General features: G+C 32.4%; 1 protein-coding gene across 2 annotated transcripts in view; it reads left to right on the top strand.

Moving 5' to 3' along the window:
- Positions 1 to 18,561, top strand: part of LOC134701937 (developmentally-regulated GTP-binding protein 1-like) — a 28,399-nt gene extending 9,838 nt beyond the window's left edge. The window contains exons 5-10 of one of the 2 annotated variants that reach the window (XM_063563044.1): positions 2,056 to 2,225; positions 7,003 to 7,188; positions 8,102 to 8,214; positions 11,915 to 12,037; positions 17,289 to 17,384; positions 18,215 to 18,561. In XM_063563044.1, the coding sequence (XP_063419114.1) occupies positions 2,056 to 2,225; positions 7,003 to 7,188; positions 8,102 to 8,214; positions 11,915 to 12,037; positions 17,289 to 17,384; positions 18,215 to 18,221 (695 nt within the window). In that variant the 3' untranslated portion in view covers positions 18,222 to 18,561. Of the gene's footprint in view, positions 1 to 2,055; positions 2,226 to 7,002; positions 7,189 to 8,101; positions 8,215 to 11,002; positions 11,096 to 11,914; positions 12,038 to 17,288; positions 17,385 to 18,214 lie in introns of those variants that run through there. The other variant, XM_063563045.1, reaches the window with a different exon arrangement.
- Positions 18,562 to 21,476: the final 2,915 nt, after the last annotated feature.

Raw genomic sequence — 21,476 nt, 5'->3', positions numbered from 1 at the left:
CTTGCAAGGTCCTCTTGTCTGTCAGACAGTTTTCACTTGACCTCAACCTCATTTCATGGATCAGCGAACAAGGTTAAGTTTTGGTGGTCAAGTCCATATCTGAGATACTATAAGCAATAGGTCTAGTATATTCGGTGTATGGAAGCACTGTAAGGTGTACATGTCCGACTGGCAGGTGTCATCTGACCTTGACCTCATTTTCATGGTTTAGTGGTTATAGTTAAGTTTTGTGTTTTGGTCTGTTTTTCTTATACTGTTTGCAATAGGTCTCCTATATTTTGTGTATGGCATGGTTGTAAGGTGTACAGGTCTACCTGGTAGGTGTCATATGACCTTGACCTCATTTTCATGGTTCAGTGGTTTAAGTTAAGTTCTTGAGTTTTGGCCTTTTTTTCTAATACTTTATGCAATAGGTCAACTATATTTGGTGTATGGAAATATTTCATGATTTACATGTCAGTCGCACAGGTTTTATTTGACCTTGATCTCATTTTTTACGGTTCATTGCTCAGTGTTAAGCTTTTGTGTTTTGGTCTGTTTTTCTTAAACTATAAGCAATTAGTCAATATTATTTGTTGTATGGAAGAATTGTAAGCTGTACATGCCTACCTGGCATGGTTTATCTGACCTTGACCTCATTTTCATGGTTCAAAGGTCAATGTTTAGTTTTCTTGGTTTATGTTAAGATTATGTGACAGTTGTAATAACGCTTTATTATTAGGACTATCAACAGAATATCAATGATTAGTAAAGAAGGCGAGACATTTCAGTGTGTGCACTCTTGTTTTTAAAGTGAGGCGAGTTAGTGAAAAAGTGGGGCGATTTGTCATGGATTCCCTTCAAATATATTCTAATGTGGTTTTTGGCTTCTTCGTGCATTAACAAGCTCATAGCCATTGTTGAATTAATTGTTTTCCTTAAAATAGTCGACAAAATTGCTCTCACAAAATTTCCATTTGGGAGCCTTTAGCTCGATGGGGGAAATACTCTGCAAAAACTGACAGTTGACAGGTATGGTCATCAAAAAAGTTGACATGTTACTATGTACATTTACCATTATGTTACTTGATGTCCTTGCTATACACACAGTACAGAGACTAGTCAATCTTTGAACTATTTTTTATGGGAGTCATAAAATATGTGTATACAATCAATAATTAAAAATAGTCTATTTATATTGAAAAGGAAAAGTTCTTATATGTCTAAAGAAGAGGGACGAAAGACACCAAAGGGACAGTTAAACTCATAAATTTAAAGCAAACTGACAAGGCCATGGCTAAAAATGCATTTCATGGGAGGCACAGAAAATATACTGTAAACAGTAGACTAGATATAGGTGAACTAGGTACAAAAGAACTCTAAATCTTAAATTCTACAAACCACCTCTGTTCTTTGGAAGATAATGATATAACTGGACTAGAAATACACACAACCTGTAATTAACTGCCTTTACAGCGCTTTCGCGCTTTGATTTAATAGAACAACATAAAAGGATCATAATTAAAAGTCTTGGTAAAAGTCCTCTGGTTATATACATATTCAATGTCTTTTACAGAAGGAAAAATGTCTTTTTATTGGAAATTTTACATTTCTGTGGACTCATTATTATTATTTAAATTTTATATTGCTGCATTAATTTAATAAGATTGAGATTAACATTTTTATTTCTATGACTTACACATATTTTATTTAACATTCTTTTTTAAGTTTACTTTCATACCTTTTTCCACTATTTACATTACCACTGAATTAATCATTTCCCCATTTTATACTTCTGCACGGTTTTTGTCTCGCTTGATGGAGTTTTGACAGTTCAGCACCTCAATATTTGTATAAGATTTTGGATATTCAAATATTTCTGTCCTAGAGCATCATTGAAGAGACAATTGCTAATGTTGTGCGTTTAAAATTGGTACTGGAAATGTTATTAGCATCACATGTAATTGAAAATATATCTACTTAAAAAGAAGGTTGCTTAAACATATGTTTGAGTGTAAATGTAATTTAATGGTAGATAAGAAAGATGTTGTATAATATTCATTTTCCTTATTACAGTGGCCAGAACATGTGGTTTGATTTTTATTGTGCTGGACGTGTTGAAACCTTTACAGCATAAAAAACTGATAGAAAAAGAATTAGAAGGCTTTGGTATACGGCTCAATAAACTACCACCTAATATAGGATATAGAAAGAAAGAAAAGGGAGGAATAAATCTTCAAACACTTGTAAGTAGCAAAAACATAAAAGTCTTTCGTGGTTTTGATTGTTTCAGTTTAGAGAAGAAATTTCTTAAAAGTCTGCATAGTGAGTTTCTAAGAGTGGAATTTAAAAAAAAAATATTTATTTATTTTGTCAGTAGCTTGAGAAGGCTAATCAATAGTATAGAATAGAAAATGTTATTTTAAGTGTACATTACAAATATAAGGTCTGTATAGTTTTTTGCCTACATTAATAACAATAACAACACATACAGTATTAAGACATATAGGACATATGAAACATACACATTAGACATACAAAGTAAGACAGCTATATTGCTTAAGCAAAAATGTTCATATATAAAAGCAAGCACAAACAAAGTAAAGCACTAAAGTCGATTATAAGCACATGCAAAGCAGACGAAATAAATAAAGCAAAACTAGTTCTGAAAATCTTTTTTTGCAGTTGTCTCCCTTATACTGTGTAAAATAAAGTTTTCACATTCAGTTATTGTTTTGAGAATTAGCAAGATCGGCAAGCTCCTTCCAATCAACTTTTGACTCACAAGTTCAAAGCTGATATGGGAATGATATTTAGAGTGCAGTTGTATTAGCATATGCATATATTTAATTTCCACAGAGATTTTTTTGCCTAGCATCTCCAGTCAAAGTTTCTGAAATTAGAAGGTTGTGCTTCGTTTCAATGTTCTAATGTTGCATTTAATATAAAAAATAAATATACAGTTAGGATAAAACATATTTCTGTGTCCACAGTTTATATTTTATTTTTATTTGCTTTGGTTATTATACCAGATATATATATGGTTGTGTACTTTTGACCAGTTCTAATGACAAGGTTGCCTAAGTAATTTATCTACTGCATCACTAGCCTGTATAAACACAGAGGTTGTCAGATCAAATCCTTTTAATTTAGTATCAATGCCAATTTTTTTGGAAAATGTCGCAGTCATTGTTCCATTACTGGCGACCTGAACTTCATTACATTTCTCTGCCTACCGCGCTTGGTTTCATATTACTATTTTCCAAACTGAAATCTGCTTGTGTTATCATTATGCATGATCATTGTGTAGTAATCAGCCAGGAACCAGTTTACAAACTAACTGGTTTCTGCTTGTATTCCACTACACACAAACAACGTGTTGTAGTTTGACGGGAACCAGTTTAGAATTTGTAAACAAGAAAACGTAATCGGTTATTGTTCATTCCATTTTGGTGTTTCATACAGACTTATATGGTTTGAATAAGCTTAAGACCCTTCAAACATTGATGTGATAGGTATATTAAAGACTGTTTTACAAAAGAATGGAACTGTTTTGCTTTCAAAGTCGTACTATAGTAGTGTTGTTCCGATGATCGGAATAAGTCGGAAATCAGTTGGTTGGGCCTCGCAATGTCGATAATCGATTGGGATTTTGTTCAAGCGATTGTCGTTAAAGTTTCCGGACTTTTAGCTTGTCAACTTCCGGTCCGTTTACGGTTTGCATTTTATATGCGCTATCAAACAAATAATAACAAAATTACCAGTCGATGACAATAACAATGTCAAACATCCTTTAATTACCAATAACCAATTTCCTTCTTTATAAACGTGACAAAAGCATATCTTGATTCTTATTAATTCATTGTTTTAACTGCTAAATAAATAATTATCAAAGGTACCAGGATTATAATTTAGTACGCCAGAATATGAAAGGGAAAAAAAAGATCATAAATCTGCAATGATATGGAATATACACATTAGACATGTACAATGAGACTAAATGCATGATTTCATTTAAAACAAAAGGGCAAGGTATTATGAAGCGATTATAACCGATAGTCAGTTGGTAGCTCTCATCCGATTGTAATAGAGAATCGGTTGGTAATTTCAACCGATTATCCAACACTATTGCGATGTTTAAACAGGAAGTTTCAAAAGCATGTGTAAAAGAAGAAATTAACCGGTGAGAGTGGAAATCCATACATAACAGATATCACTATAGTTACTATAGTGATATCTGTTATGTACGGATTTCCACTCTCACCTCACCATAGTGATTGATATCTGTTATGTACGGATTTCCACTCTCACCGGTTAATTTCTTCATTTACACATGCTTTTGAAACTTCCTGTTTAAACATCTCAAGTTTTAAAATTGTTTTTTGAGTCAATTAAACTTATTTTAACAATCATGAAGCATTCCAGAATCATTTTTCAGCAGTTTCTTCTTCTCTTTGATGATGGAAAATAGGTTTTCTCAAGAAAATACCACAAACGATCGCAGAGGAATTGAAACGTACAAGTCAAGTCGGCACCTGGTTAAATTGGCATCTAGTCAAATCGGCATTCCAATAATATTTGTTATAATATTTTCTATTCAATTAATTAATAACTGTAACAAAGTACATAGTGAATATGTTGTGTATTTAGGTAAACAACGAAACCAAAGTGAATATGTTGTTGTGTATAAAGGTAAACAACGAAGCCCTTATCGAAGCTGTTGTTTTAACAATTACACAATTATTAAGATAAAATGGAAAACTATGAGTCCCTTTCAATAAATCAAACTTTCATGCCAAATAATTAGCAAATTTAAGGTGTTTTTTTCAGTAAAGTTTAAACAGCATTAAACAAACAATCCTGTAAAATGCTCAACTGGTTAAAATAATGCAGAAAAATGTCCAATATCTCATGTATTAGTCCAAATAATTATGACGTTTGGCAAGGCTATTTTATTTTTTTTCTGTGACGCCTTCCTATGACGTTTGTAGGAAGGCGTCCCAGAAAAAAATTAACATAGCCTTGCGGTTATAGGAAGGTGTCCCAGAATAAAATTAAAAAAGCCTTGCCAAACCTAATAATTATTTTGACTACTCATATATATATCATTGAAAATACACCAAAAAAGTCATTTAGTTGAGAAAAATAAATATATACAAAATGTACACGAACACCCAAAAATGTGAAAGTTAGTATTTAACTTTTTTTGCTTAAATACTGAAAAAAATTCTGGCAACCCCTTTCTTATTTTTACTCTTTTTGATTAAAATACTATTAAAATATATATTTAACATGGGTGACGAATTGACTATATCAGGTGTCGATTTAACCAGGTGCTGATTTGTCCAGGTGCCAATTTAATCAGGTGCCGGTTTGACTAGAATTCTTTGACAAATGTTTGAAATTACCCGAGTTTCATTAGACCTTTGATAACAGTAACAAAAAGATTATTTACTTAATATTTTGTGGGAGAAGGGGGTTCAGACTATGTGGTATCAGGTCTGTTTCGCGCCCAATACACTTTTGCACCCTACACGTTTGCACCCTACACGTTCGCACCTGGCATGTTCGCACTCTACTCATTCGCTCAATTTTAATTCAAATTCAAGTTGAAAAATTGGAAAATTATGATTGTTGTTTTAAATTGATTTAGTGTAAATACTGAATGTATTTATAGCTTGGTATGAGTAAAACATTGAAGATTTTAAAGGAAAAACACAAAAGATAATTGTTTTTAACAGTTTGGTCCCTTTGATCTGAAACAACAAAACAATAAAATATAGGAACCAAAATATAGCAATCCACTATTATAACCAAAACATGATAAAATTTATTCAACACACAAAAAAACATAGTCAGAATCTCACTTCATTTTGAAAGAAGTCAATGAAACAAAGTTATAGCAATACACTAATCAAAACATGATTAAGAGTTATTCAACACAAAATAAAACGTTGACAAAATACCACTTTATTTAAGAAAGGATTATTATTATTTTTAACAAGACGCTACCCAAAAACATGATTAAGATTTATTCAACACAAAAAAAAATGCTGTCTCACTTTATTTTGAGACAATGACAACAATTATACTTATAAGTATAAGAAAACACTTGCTTACAGAGTTATTAAACACAAAACCAATTAAGATTGGGTGCAAACATGAAGGGTGTGAAAGTGAAAGGGGGCGCACATGAGTGGGCGCAAACATGAATGGGTGCGAACGGACCTGGATTCAGACTATGAACCAGTGAGAAATATACAAGCCTTTCTACGGTATTTATTTGTACAATTCAGGTAGTCTTGACCTATTCATTTATCTTAAAAAAACAGCCAGTTGTCACCTGCATATTTTAGGGGTCAGCTGAAGGACACCTACGGGTGCGGGAATTGAAGACCCATTGGTTGCCTTCGGCTGTTGCTTGCTCTATGGTCGGGTGGTTGTCGCTTTGACATATTCACCATTTCCTTTCTCGATTTTATTCACTTCACATGCACACATACGAATATCAATTATATGCTTACGAGACATGTTGCATTGTTGAACTAATTACGGTATGTGAATATCAAGACTTGCATAAAAACTATCCCAATATTAGAGACAGTGGCGTCATTTTTCTTTAGAGCTTTCAGCTCTTTGATTCTCTCCAGGCACTCCAGATTCCTCCACCTATTAAAGATGTTCACCACAATATAGTGAATAGTGCTAAAAGTTGTGTCACCTCATCTCCTTATTTTTATATGAAAAAAACACCAACTAGGGGTGGATCCAACCATTTTAAAAAGGGGTGTTCCCAACCCAGAGTAAAGGGGGGGTTCCAACTATATGCTCCCATTCAAATGCATTGATCGTCAAAAAAAATGGGGGGTTCCAACCCCCGGAACTCCCCTGGATCCGCAAATGCCAACATGCAATTACTCAATCCTTAAATACTTCTTGATATAATTTGTAGATATAATATTATCAGTTGTACAAATGCTGTGTATTGTATAGTCCTTAGTAATCAGTGAATTTCTGTTTTAGGTTCCACAATCTGAATTAGACATTGACACAGTGAGAACAATTCTAAACGAGTACAAGATAAATAATGCTGATGTTGTGTTGAGAGACGACTGCACGGCTGATGATCTGGTGGATGTTGTGGAAGGAAATCGTGTTTTCGTTCCATGTATTTATTTACTCAACAAGATTGACCAGATTTCCATAGAGGTAATTTATAAGAGTCTGAGATTTTATTACACTCCTAGCTCTGGATGATGGGTTAACTGTTTGACTCCTGTCATTGCATTGAACCTGTTCATTTATTTGCTTCCAATCAAATAATTCTCTCATAGGAACTACAATTTTCTTTAAACTTGTACAATGTATTAGCTTTTGTGTGAGCTTTAAACTGTGTGATGCTGCATTGTATTTTCTTTTCATTGCTAATCAATTTCCTGTTTACTCTGTACTTTATAAATTTGTATCCTTAACAACTATCTATGACATTTTTTAGTGCATTTTACCCATAAAGTACATAACAGTTTCTTGAAATTTTAAGCATTCTGTATGGTGCCATGATTTTGCACGTGCATTTCTCATCGTTGTCTTATTTACAAAATAGTTTTAGCTGTTTTATTACGAGTGAGAAATAACAAATTCTTTGGTAAATAGAGCTGGACACATTGAATAATCACTTAACTACTTGTCATATAGACCTTAATGATAAATTCTAAATGTATCTCGGAAGGGGTGGTTGTTGTGTTACTACATGTATATCATTGTTGAACAACCCTGTCATACCTGCCAACTTTTCAAAATGCCCATGGAGGTTTTACGTGCAAGATGGCTCTTACAGTCTTACAAAACTTTAAGTGGGCCTTCAAATATTTTTGGCTTCTTCATACTTCATAAGCCAATAGCCACTGTAAAATTCATTGTTTTGTTTGAAATTGTGGACAAAATTGCTCTATCAAAATTTCAATTTTGGAGCGTCCATGGGGGAAATCCCCCGCAAATAGTGACAGTTGGCAGGTATGCCCTGTTCTTGTTTTGTTTATTCATATTTACAGAACATTTCTTCCAGTGGCACATTCCCTTTCTTGTGATACATGTAAATAATTTATAAATGATATAATTTTAGGAATTGGATATTATTTATAAAGTTCCTCATTGTGTTCCCATATCAGCTCATCACAAATGGAATTTTGACGATTTACTAGAAAAAATGTGGGAATATTTACAACTTGTCAGAATGTAAGTACATGTATATACATATATTACAGCAAAATGCATTGATTGTGTAGGTAGATAATATGTTTGGTTAGCGTGAAGTCATTATTATGTTTGGTATCCTAACCACCTTTAAAAGTAGACTAGTCTGACAGATAACCAATCTATCTCTCTGTAGGACTAGACTACTCCGAAAGGAGGGTAGTTTACTGAACATAATAATGAATTCACAGTTCAGCTAGCAAGCAAGCTAACCGAATATATTACCTTTACCTACACACTGAAGGCATTTTGCTGTAAACGATGACTAAGTCCTGTTCAAATGTTTTTGCATATACACTATCATTTGATTATTTCATAGCAGTGATGATTTATATGATTATTTGTATACTATCAATAAATAATTATCATTTTAATGGTGATCATTCCAAGTGGTCATGAAAAACATGTTACTGGAGATAGAAATAAAAATCCCATTACTGCATCAAGTGTATTTCAATATTTCCCCACTCTAAAATGCTCTAGACAGTTTAGATTTTAAAATTTACAAAGCGATGCTTGTCAAGCTTTTTATACATCTAAAACTTAACTGTTGAGGTTGATGAAATAAATCTGTTTCTCTAATGATTTAAATACAATTTCTAAATAAGTTCAACCTTCCTCTTCAAAGATTTGCAGAAAGTTGTGTTCTTTATATGTGACTTTATCATGCATGGTCGCCTTTTTCATGACGTCACAATTGGAAATTCAGAAGTAATCAAGAAAAATTTGACATCATAATGGTAATCTGACTAATCCTTTTCTATAAAAAAAATTTCACTAGAGAGGAGAATTATTTTTCTCACACTGACAAAGTTCTTGACTCGATAAGATAATGTAGCATGAAAATTAGAAAAATAAACATTTTACTTTTGATTTATCTCCCTTTAACCATTTTAAACTTCTGATACCTTAGGTGGCAGAAACCAGTTATTATTCAATAAATCTTTAGAATTTGCTGGATTTATGATTTTATTTTCTTGAAAATTCATTCAAGCTTATATACAAATAAAATGTATGGTTTCAAGGAACTAAGATGTGTGCGTGCTTATGTAAATATATAGAAAACCTTTAAATGTGTGTGTCTGTCCAGCATGGAGATTTCAAAATTTATAAATGCATTGCAAATAAGGCAAAATATGTGATGCTCTGATACCAATCTAATGCTCACCTGCAGAATCCTGCTAAAAGCCGACAAGAATTTTAAGGGATTAAGGATATTTAGTGAACTAGATCCTTGTCCGAACCTATCCTTACCATCAAAATCTGATATTTTTGTTTACAAAAAAATGAATATTTCCCCCACTTTGATTGGATGCCATCAAGTGAGGAGACCACAATTTTGACATCTGATTGGACCTATAAGTGAAGGAAATTACCAATCTGTGTATGCAACTGCTCACTTGTGTAGTACAATAGCCTAGAATTTACATTCATTTATTTTTTCAGTCCACATGATGCAGTTATATACCTCAATACTTAACTATTACAAAATTTCTGCGTGGGACACATGTTCTGGTACACCAAAACTGGTTCCTGCCACCTTATCAATCATAGGACTTTTTTCCAAAATGTACTTCCTAGTAATCTTTTTAAAAAACATAAGAACCTTGAGTCAGTTTTTCCTTGATTATTTACCCCTACAATAGCTCATCTGGTCCAAATGACCCGTGTTAGGTTTTGGCATCACTTGATGTCTGTCATCTGTCTGTTCATTATCCAATGTAAACTCTTTGATTACCCAAACCATCCTCAGGCACGGCCTTTCATGATCTTTCACACTAAAAGTTAGGATTTCTATGGGAAAAAATGGAAAAACCACTTGATCAACAAATTTCTTCCTGATCTATGAAAGAAGCATTAAGATTTTTTTTAAAGTTTTATGGTGGATAATCCTTTACAACTTCAGACAATGATGTTGCTGCCATCAAATAAAGAAAATTTGGCAAAAATGCAAAAAAAAATTGTTTATCAAACAGACAATTTTATGTTGTTATGTTACACTACTATCTCAAGTTAGGGTGAAGGTTGGTGTCTGTTAAAACATTTAAACTTACAGTATTTGTCATGTTTGTTTGCACCTATCCTAGCCTATAGCCTGTTGTTTGTTGGTGCAGTTCACAAGTGTTTCTTAATTCTCCTTCTTTATATAGATTAGACCATTGCTTTTCCTGTTTAAACTATTTTACACTAGTCATTGGGACTCATTTTGGGGAGCAATTTGTAGCTTGCTCCCCTTTGAAGGCAACTTTGACTTACTATTGTTTACTTTAAAGTCTTTTTATACATTGTGATTTGGATGGTGGTTAATCTCATACCACATCTTCTTATTTATAATTGTTGGTGATGTTCCTGACTTTGAACAGGCATGCTATCATTTGCCAAGGTTAAACAAATTTTATGAGTACTTAAACCTACCCCTTATGATATTAACCTAATAACATTTCTTATCGCACCGCGAGTAAATTATCACGTTGTGATTGGTTTAACGTCGTCACGTGGTGACCCCCTTAGTAAATTTCATAGGGGGTACATGACGCGTTAATGGTGACGTCATCTATTAATGTTGTTGTGTTTCATTGTTTATTTTTATGCCATAAATTCGTTATACGGTTAACTACTGACCCCCTACGGATCCATAGAGGGTGAATAAAATCCATGGGGGACTTGGCCTCCGGCCTCACCCCCTATAAATTTTACTAACCCTCTATGGATCCGTAGGGGGTCAGTAGCGAAACCATATAACTTATATTATGCTTTCTATTTTATTTAGATACACAAAACCTAAAGGTCAGTTACCTGATTACACAGCACCTGTTGTACTGAAAGGGGGAAGGAATTCAGTGGAAGATTTCTGACATTACCTTACCCTCCCCCTCTTTATATAGACATAGTAACATTACTTATGCTTTCTATTTTATTTAGATACACAAAGCCTAAAGGTCAGTTACCAGATTACACAGCACCTGTTGTACTGAAAGGGGGAAGGAATTCAGTGGAAGATTTCTGACATTACCTTACCCTCCCCCTCTTTATATAGACATAGTAACATTACTTATTCTTTCTATTTTATTTAGATACACAAAGCCTAAAGGTCAGTTACCAGATTACACAGCACCTGTTGTACTGAAAGGGGGAAGGAATTCAGTGGAAGATTTCTGACATTACCTTACCCTCCCCCTCTTTATATAGACATAGTAACATTACTTATGCTTTGTATTTTATTTAGATACACAAAGCCTAAAGGTCAGTTACCAGATTACACAGCACCTGTTGTACTGAAAGGGGGAAGGAATTCAGTGGAAGATTTCTGACATTACCTTACCCTCCCCCTCTTTATATAGACATAGTAACATTACTTATGCTTTGTATTTTATTTAGATACACAAAGCCTAAAGGTCAGTTACCAGATTACACAGCACCTGTTGTACTGAAAGGGGGAAGGAATTCAGTGGAAGATTTCTGACATTACCTTACCCTCCCCCTCTTTATATAGACATAGTAACATTACTTATGCTTTCTATTTTATTTAGATACACAAAGCCTAAAGGTCAGTTACCAGATTACACAGCACCTGTTGTACTGAAAGGGGGAAGGAATTCAGTGGAAGATTTCTGACATTACCTTACCCTCCCCCTCTTTATATAGACATAGTAACATTACTTATTCTTTCTATTTTATTTAGATACACAAAGCCTAAAGGTCAGTTACCAGATTACACAGCACCTGTTGTACTGAAAGGGGGAAGGAATTCAGTGGAAGATTTCTGCAACAAACTACATAGAAGTATTATGAAAGAATTTAAATGGTAGGTTAAAATGATAGTTTGAACAGTCCAAACTCTCAACAAATTGATATAGGGATTTCTTAATCATGTTAATGAGTTGATTTTGGTTACTGTGGATTCATTTTTATATGTGGGATATCAATGTTTCAAGGATTTTGTGGGTAAAGTTGAACATCACACGTATATGTTAAACAAAAGTGCAAATTTTCTATAGGAATGTATGCAGACTCAATTTAAATCCCAAATTAGATATCCACAAAAAACACACTTTTCCTCAATCCTCGAAAAATTATTAATCAACAGTACCTTGACCCTTTGAACTACTGCTTTATTATATAGAGATTAATACATGGCCTTTTCCATATCAGCCTGGGTATCATCCCAAGACCCCCATATCAGCCCGAGACGGAGTCAAGGTGCTGATATGGGTCAAGGGATGATATCCAGGCTGATATGGAAAAGGCCATGTATTAATCGCTTTATCATATACTTCTGACAATAGTTTCATGTAAGGCAAATAAATAAATGCAATAACTAAAACAGTCAAAAACTTTATAAAGAAGTTAAATTATGAATCAAATATAATATAATTGTCCAACAGCAGCATCACTACCTCCATTTATATGTATTGTAACATTTCCTATAGAGACATTTTGAAACATTGGAAATTTTGAAGAGTTTTATGATCATTATTAGGGCCCTGCCTTAAGGTGGGTCGCCCTATACTGATCAGTCTGTCTGTCCGTCCGTAACATTTTAGCTTTGTGTCCGCTCCATATCTAGAGAACCATTATGATTTCATACTTTATACTTTATACTTTACATGTTTATTAACCACCACCAGAGGGTGTGTCATGATGTATGTACAACTTCCTAGGTCAAAGGTCAAGGTGAAAAACTTTTGTTTCAGTTGACAACCCTGTGTCCTGTGGTGAAGATCTTGTCCGCTCCATATCTAGATAACCGTTATGATTTCAAAGTTTATACTTGACATCCATTTTGACCACCACCAGAGGGCGTGTCATGATGTATGTACAACTTCCTAAGTCAAAGGTCAAGGTAAAAAAAACTTTAGTTTCAGTTGACAACCCTGTGTCCTGTGGTGAAGATCTTGTCCGCTCCATATCTAGATAACCGTTATGATTTCAAAGTTTATACTTGACATCCATTTTGACCACCACCAGAGGGCGTGTCATGATGTATGTACAACTTCCTAAGTCAAAGGTCAAGGTAAAAAAAACTTTAGTTTCAGTTGACAACCCTGTGTCCTGTGATGAAGATCGTGTCCGCTTTATATCTTGAGAACCGTTATGATTTCAAATATTATACTTGACATCCATTTTAGCCAACACCAGAGGGTGTGTCATGATGTATGTACAACTTCCTAGGTCAAAGGTCTGTCTGTCTGTTGGTCTGTCCATCGCTAACAAATTTGATCCACACTATATTTTGAGAGGACAGCTGTTATTATTTCATACTTTATACCTGACAAACATTTTCAACTTAACATATATATTAACCAACAACAGAGAATGTGTCATAATGTATGCATCCTAGGTCAAAGGTCAGTCCATCGGTCTGTCCATCCGTTTGTTGTTCTTAACAAATTGTGTCCGCTCTACCTCTCGAGAACCGTTAATATTTCATACTTTATACTTGGTGGGTCATAATATATTGAAGGCATAATTCTAAAAATATGTGGCAAATATCAATTGGGCAGCACCTTTAAACATATTGTTCAAACATCAATCCATATATCCAGAAGTCACCTTAGAGTAGTCAACAATGAGTTCACATCAAGCAGTCATATCACTATTATACTATGAAAGTCAGTTGAGAATATTTATCAGTTTTAACTTAAAATCTTAGAATACAATCACACATGAGACTATGTAATAACTTCAAATAATGCTTCATATCAGATTATCCATACAACTTATTTACCCCACGTTATTGACAGCGGGGCTCACAGAGATGGCTCCTATCTCAATGGTATCTAGTTACTCTATGTGTTGTACTATAAAATTATTCTTAATTAGCAATGACATTTGTTAGCAAGAACTTAACTATCCCCACAAAAGTTCCCGTAAATTTTGACATTGTCATAAAAAATATCTGACGTCACCATGGAAAAGAAAACAATCGATACCAGAAACACCAGAAGTAACTTGCACGAGATGCCCCTGATATGGGTTATCAGCCCGGGTGGGAAATTATGGCTTGTGTACTTCCGCTCATTACACATCTGTAAAAGGTTTCATATCAATGCTAAGTATATGATAAATATGTATAAAGTAGATAAACCAGAAATGAATGATGTTGATAAAACCATGTTTAAAAAGGCAAGACAACAAAATGATAGAAATTGTTCAAAAGTTATACGTAAAAATTTTGGCATATATTTCAAAATTGTGAATTCTAATGCAACAACGTTTGTAACGTTCATTTTGATTGGATAACGTCACTTTCTTACATGGCATCAATTGACAATTGATGTTATGGGACGTACGCGCAATCGCAGACGGCATACGACAGATTTTAAATACATGTTTTAATATTGTTTTCTGTCAGTTTCATTAGAATGGAGAAAACAATATTGTATTTTAAGCTCTGACGGCATCAATTTGGAATTTGATGGTCGCAAATACCCGTTTACTGTCTCAGCTAACGCGTCACCAGTAAACTTAATTTGCTACCATCAAATCCCCAATCCTCCATATATCTCCTAATTAATATGGTGAATATGGGACTGAATAAAAGTCAATGTTTGTAAAATGGATTGTCAAATCCTGTCAATATATGATATAATTCTGAATGGATTAACAAGTTAATTAAAAATATTTGTTTTGATTATCAACAAGAAAAGTAAGTATTAAATACAATTGTGTTTCTTACGCAAGTAAATTTCATGACTTGTTAAACATCTTATTTATTTATATAAAATCACTTACAGAAAATCATAATAATATCTGATTGACTGATCATCCCATTATTGTGTATACAGTGATTTATAAGATTATTGAAGTATTTGTCACTGGTATACACAAGGATTACAATTGTAATGGTTAATTGTTTACGAATCTTACTGTACATTTGATGTACTTATAAAATGGTGTTTTTATTAACAATTATTTTAATTGACAAACAACTTTATATGACACTAATTAATATTTTGACAAATAATATTTAACTTTGTTATAAATGAGAGGGGATTACCTGTTTAAGATGTTTCCTTTGAATTTATTTTGTTTAAACTAACTTTTATGTCATTCAGCCTCCAGTGGAGAGTTGTCTCATTAGCAATTGTACCACATCTTCTTGTTTATATATGCCCCAAGTCAGAAGCTTGTAATTCAGTTGTTGCAGTTTTTCGCTGTGTAACATATTTGTTTTTTGCCCATTGTTAATTTCTTTGTCATATGAGGTAAAGTCAATTTAGTTCAGACAGTAATTGTCTCTTTTGGAAATAAAACTAATCAAAAGTATTGTTATTTTTAGTCTGATTTCAATTTTTTGTCCCCAAATATTTCATTTTCTTTCTTTCATAATCTGAGATAAAAAGAGCTGATAGAGTTAATTGGTTAAATATAAGTGAATTCTGTTGAATTTGGAATTAACATAAAATTTGAATAATGTGTATCAATGACAAAATTACAAAGGCATTTTCAATGCAGTGAATTAATGGCTTTTTTCAATTTTCTCAATAACTGTCAAAATCTAGAAACACATTCTCATGATTATTGACTTTGAAGAAAAAATAGAATAAAAAAATAATGATATTTACTGTCAGATCTTCAACTTTCAAAGTTAACAGTAGTTTTTTTCTTTTCTTCAAAAGTTAATTTATACACATATTGAATGAATCAAAGTGGTACATGTAATTGAAATTGTTTTATTCTAAACATCTAGAAAAACTGGAATAATTAACTGTATTCCAATAGATTTTAGTAATTTAAAAGTAAAGCAATTGCATGTCATTCAGTATAAAAAAAATATACATCAAAAGCGCAGCATATGGAATTTAATCAAGTTACTATCCTATTATCCAAGCTCCAGTAAGCAAAGAAAAAAGGTTATTTAGTGTTATTCTCTAATTTTAATAAAAAAAAAAGTATAATTCATCATATTTGTAAGGGAGTTTCTTGCGAGATAATAAAAATGTAAATAAAATAAATGTTTCTTTTAAATGATATGCAGAAATTATCATAAGTGGGGGCCCACTGACTTACCTAAGAGGGGGTAAGTAAGCTCCAGTCAGGCTTCAGTGATTCCCTATATAAGCAACCAAATTTTTTCCCAAAAAGAGGGAGCCCCCTGGGCGCCCCCCCTAAATCCGCCTCTGATATGTCTAATACTTAGATTTATATGAAAATTCTATTTATTTAGGATGGAATGTAGTGCAAATAAAAATTAATACGCAAATTTATCTGTGTATTTGAAGCTTTATAAATCATATATTTGATCTTCCTTTCATTCAACCAGATAAATGTATTTTGTCATGCATTGAAATGGTTTGACAGAACTTCTATTGAACTTAAGAGTTTCAGTTTTATTTCAATCAACAATTGGCACAAGAATTATTATTAGGTGCAAGATATTAAAAGGTCAAACATATTAGTCAAAACAAATAATATAATAGTATAAATTACATAATTATTATGTATTAATTGAAGTTCGAATTTTAAGAAGATTCACTGTAAAATAAGAACCTGTAGTACAATATACATGTAGTTTATAGCTTACAGTTTGACCCATATGAATAGAATGATAGGTGCATGTTCAAAGAACGAGTGATCCAAATATTCAATGTATATGCTTCATGGAACAAAAAGTAAATTCTCTTCTTACCGGTAATAATTAAGCAAAATTTATTTGTTCTGAAAAAATTGAAGCTATTTATTATTATTAGAATTATTATACAATAAAATGGTAATAGCTATTAACCTTGGTGTGAAATTTTGATAAATAATCTAGATTGCATAATGGCTAATCTTTAGTTATGACTCATTTAAAACATATTTTCACAAGAGTAGCACATTACATGACACTAGTGGAAATGGAACTGCTTACCATTATGGAGTATTTGGGTTCATTCTTGGTTCTCAATCTTTAGTTTTGCTTTTTTTTCCTCTGATAATTGTTGTTTTGTTCTTTTTTTTACCAATGGTGTTATGTGATTTTCTGAATTGGTAACCATGTAAATAAATAATCCTAGGTATACAGACTTTCCAAATACTATTATCGAAACTCAAGGCTATATTTATTTTTTCAGTGCCTTGGTATGGGGAACATCAGTAAAACATCAACCACAAAAAGTAGGAAGAGAGCATGTATTATGTGATGAAGATGTGGTACAGGTCATTAAAAAGTAAGTAGTTTTATGCCCCATTTATGGGTGTCATGTTTTCTGATCTGTGCATTCATTCGTCTGTGCATCTGTTTGTCAGTCCATTGGTTTGTCTGTCCCACTTCAGGTTAAACCTTTTCCCCATTTTCAGGACTCTACTGACCATAGAAAATTAAAGTGTGGATGGGGCATCCATGTACTATGGACACATATTGTTAAAACTTGCTCAACATTTGGGATTATATGTATTACAACTTTCAGTCTGCAGTTTAGGTATACGTAGCCATTGACATGAAATGAAAACTTTGTAATTAGACAGTGTCTGTTTGGACTTGGTTATACAAAATTATCTTCAAACTAAATTTCACCTCGGTTGATAAATGATTACAATAAAAAACAATAAAAAGTACATAAATAACAATTGTCATTTTTACACTGCATCAAAAAATAGCATTGACGGTATTTTATCAGTTAAATGTTTGATATGAATAGATTGTACTCATGGCTAGTAATTGACATAGAAATAAAGGATATAAAGTATCAATTCATGGCACATAATCCCTTCACACTCTTCATAAAATCAAGCAAAAGAATATGGCTTTAATTGCTTTTCTTCTTAATTTTTATCAGTGAGGCATTCATTAACCATGGATAATACCTCACAACTCGCTGCTAGTTCAAGGTGGCCCCTTGTACTGGTCAAGTAGGAGTCATTCAATGATGAACTGAAATAATAAACAAATAAAGAAAAAAGAAGTTATAAAAGAGAAAAGAATAGATATTACCAATACAGAGATAGACATAAGGAAAATAAAAATAAATACTATAAACACTTTTTTTTCTACTTTCAGGATTTAAGAAGAATTGAAGCTGTCTACCTTTATTTTATCAAACTGTCTGATCTTGAACCAGAGCAGCATCATTACCCCATAAACTTACTGACATGTTATTTGTGAATAGTAAACTGTATATTTTTATAAGGAGAAGAGCTCTGTATATTATTGATATATGGGGTAAATTGGTTTGGGAACATTTCTAAACTATCACCAAGTTAAATGATTATGTACAGTGTTCTTTGTAGTATTTACATGTTTTAAATCAGATGTTAAGGTTTATTCTAAAACAAAAGTCAGTTTCTCATGAAATGTACATTTTTGTCTGAATTCAGTTGCATCAAAGAAATACAAAGTGCTTGAAATTTTGTTATTTTTAAATGCCCATGAGTTAAGTCCCTTTTCTGTCCTGAAGTAAGGCAGAGTACTCAGTACAACTACTGTGGATTCATTATTTTTCATTGGATACCAATTATCGTGGATTTCGTGGGTACTGCTGAACAACGAATACAAATGTTCAACGAATAACATATTTTCAATAGGCTTTGCATACAGAGATGGAAAAAAACACGAAATCAAATGTCAACGAATATGCATTGTGTGATTTTTATTAATGCGAAAAATGCGACAGAGTTGTAAACGCAATAATTTAAACTCGCATTTTGAAACATTTAATATGAATTAAACAGGATTTTTCTCAAAATCGTAAAAAATAAAATCGCATTTTAGTCTCTAATGACAAAATCGCAATAATAAATGCACGCAATAATTTCTGAACTTACAGCAAACACTTGTATAGTGTTGAACATTGTATGTTCCCTTTTAAATACATTTTCTAGTATTATTGTGATCAAAGGTAACCTGGTCATCTAGTTTAATATATCATATTTACTTGTTAAATTTGCCTATAAAATATTATTATTGGTTTTCACTGTGAGGAAACCTGCAGAGCCAAGACATTAGCATTCTAATATTTGTGTTAAAAACACCTTTTTTGGCCTGTGGTGTTCTGCTCGCCTCAATTTGTATCGTTGAGGTTTTTTTCTTATCTGAGACAAACCAAAGACTTCAAAATTGGTATTTGCTGCCTTTTTACTTAGCTCATGGCAGTTAGGAGTAGGAGCACAGACTGGTCGGCTCAGAGTTACAATAATTTTAGTAGGGTGATATGTCTTCTTCTTACTATTATCTTGTTAGCTAGAACATAAGATGTGGTATGATGGCCAATGAGAAAACTCTTCACAAGAGACCAAATGACAGATAGCCAATGAGAAAACTCTTCACAAGACACCAAATCACATAGAAATTACTACTAGCATTTTTAAAAATCTATGTCAGCGTGTCATAAGAGAACAAAGCAAGCTCTATAATATTACACACATTATTATGTTCTTGTTCTAAAGAGCGTTTAATTTGCCACAAGACGGTAAATGCCAATCTGTTCATCATCTTTCGTCCAATTGTTAAAGTTTATGATTTAGATACTCAGACAAGCTATAACCATGTGTTAATTATTAATAAAGTGTTATATTTTTTTTAAGTAAATCCAAATTGAATGACATTTTTCAATGTATTTACTCAAAGCAAACAAATTAAATGATATTGATTAAATATTTTATTAACTCTTTAACCTTGAAATTTGTAGATTTTATTTAAATTCAAACAAATATTGAATATTTTTTTATTGACAAATCTACAAAATGTAAATAACAATGTATTATTTAAAATTGAAATCATATTCAAATATGGAATTTGTGTAATATTGAAGTTAGCTGAATGAAAGTAATATGAGTTTAGAATGACATTAAAACTTGCATGGAGCGACCAAGTTTTGATGAAATTTGCTTTGCAAATCACATGCCAACATTTTATGTTATTAAATTTTCTGTTTGGCAAATATAATTTTAGCCACTTTTATGTACAGTAGATTCATACACATTTACCTTAAGCGCACATAACATTTTACTAAACTAGCTTGGATTGAAAATGAATAAATTCAAGACTAGTAATTTAAGAGTATTCCAAGACATATTACCTAATACCTTTTTAAATTTAAAAGGTATCCACAATATCAACCAAATAATGAGTACACCCTAATTTTATCCCCTCTAAACTCAAAGATATCAAATGAGAAAAATTACTGTCACCATCATAAAGTATGAAATTTAACAATGTCACAATTAGGAAAGATATATGAAACATTATGGTCACCATTATCAAGTGTAAAATGTAATAATGATACTATCACCAAGTATAAAACATTGTCACCATCACCAAGTATAAAACATTGTCACCATCACCAAGTATAAAATGTTATGGTCACCACCACCAAGTATAAAATGTTATAATATATGCACCAAATATGAAATATTACTGTCACCTATTATGAATCATTATGGTCACTATCACCAAGTATGAAACATTCTGGTCACCATCAAGTTTGAACCATTATGGTCACCATCACCAAGTATGAAACATTATGGTCATTATCACTAAGTATAAAAATGTAACAATGTTGCCATCACCAATTATGAAATGTATTAAAGTTACAACCCCAAATATGAAAAATTACTTTCACCATCATCAGTATGAAATGTAACTATATCATCACCACCAAGTATGAAATATGACTTGCCATATAAACAAGAATAAAACGTACCTATGTCACCATCACCCAGTATAAAATGTAACTATATAACCAACATTGAGTATAAAACATTATTGTCACCATTACAAAATATGTAACTAATCTATGTTACCATAACCAAGTATGACATGTACATATGTCATCATTTACAAATGTGAAACATTTCTGTCACCATCAAGTGTAAAATGTAATGATATCATAACATTACAAAGTATTAAACGTAAGTTTGTCATAATCACTAAGTATGAATCTAAAATATATAACCATCACAAAGTATAATTCTTTATTGTCACAATCCTCACAAAGTATAAAACGAACCAATGTCACAAATCACCAAGAATGAAACTAAAATATGTCACCACCACCATGAATGAAATTTTACTATGTCATCACCAAGAATGAAAGTTAATTGGTGTCACCATTAGAAAGAATGGAACTCAACTGTGTCACCATCATCCAGTCTGGAACGTTAATATGTAATCTTAAAAAGCATGTCAACCTCGCCACATTTGAGCGGCTTTCCAAAGTCTGGAGCCTCTGGCCTTTGTTAGTCTTGTATGCTTTTTAATTTTAGTTTCTTATGTATATTTCTGTGTTAATTATGTCGTCTATTATCACTGAGCTAGTATACAT

The sequence above is a fragment of the Mytilus trossulus genome, unplaced genomic scaffold, assembly GCF_036588685.1.
Source record: "Mytilus trossulus isolate FHL-02 unplaced genomic scaffold, PNRI_Mtr1.1.1.hap1 h1tg000373l__unscaffolded, whole genome shotgun sequence".
Taxonomy (NCBI): domain Eukaryota; kingdom Metazoa; phylum Mollusca; class Bivalvia; order Mytilida; family Mytilidae; genus Mytilus; species Mytilus trossulus.
The sequence above is the reverse complement of the archived record's forward strand: the minus strand, read 5'-3'. Positions and strand labels throughout refer to the sequence as shown.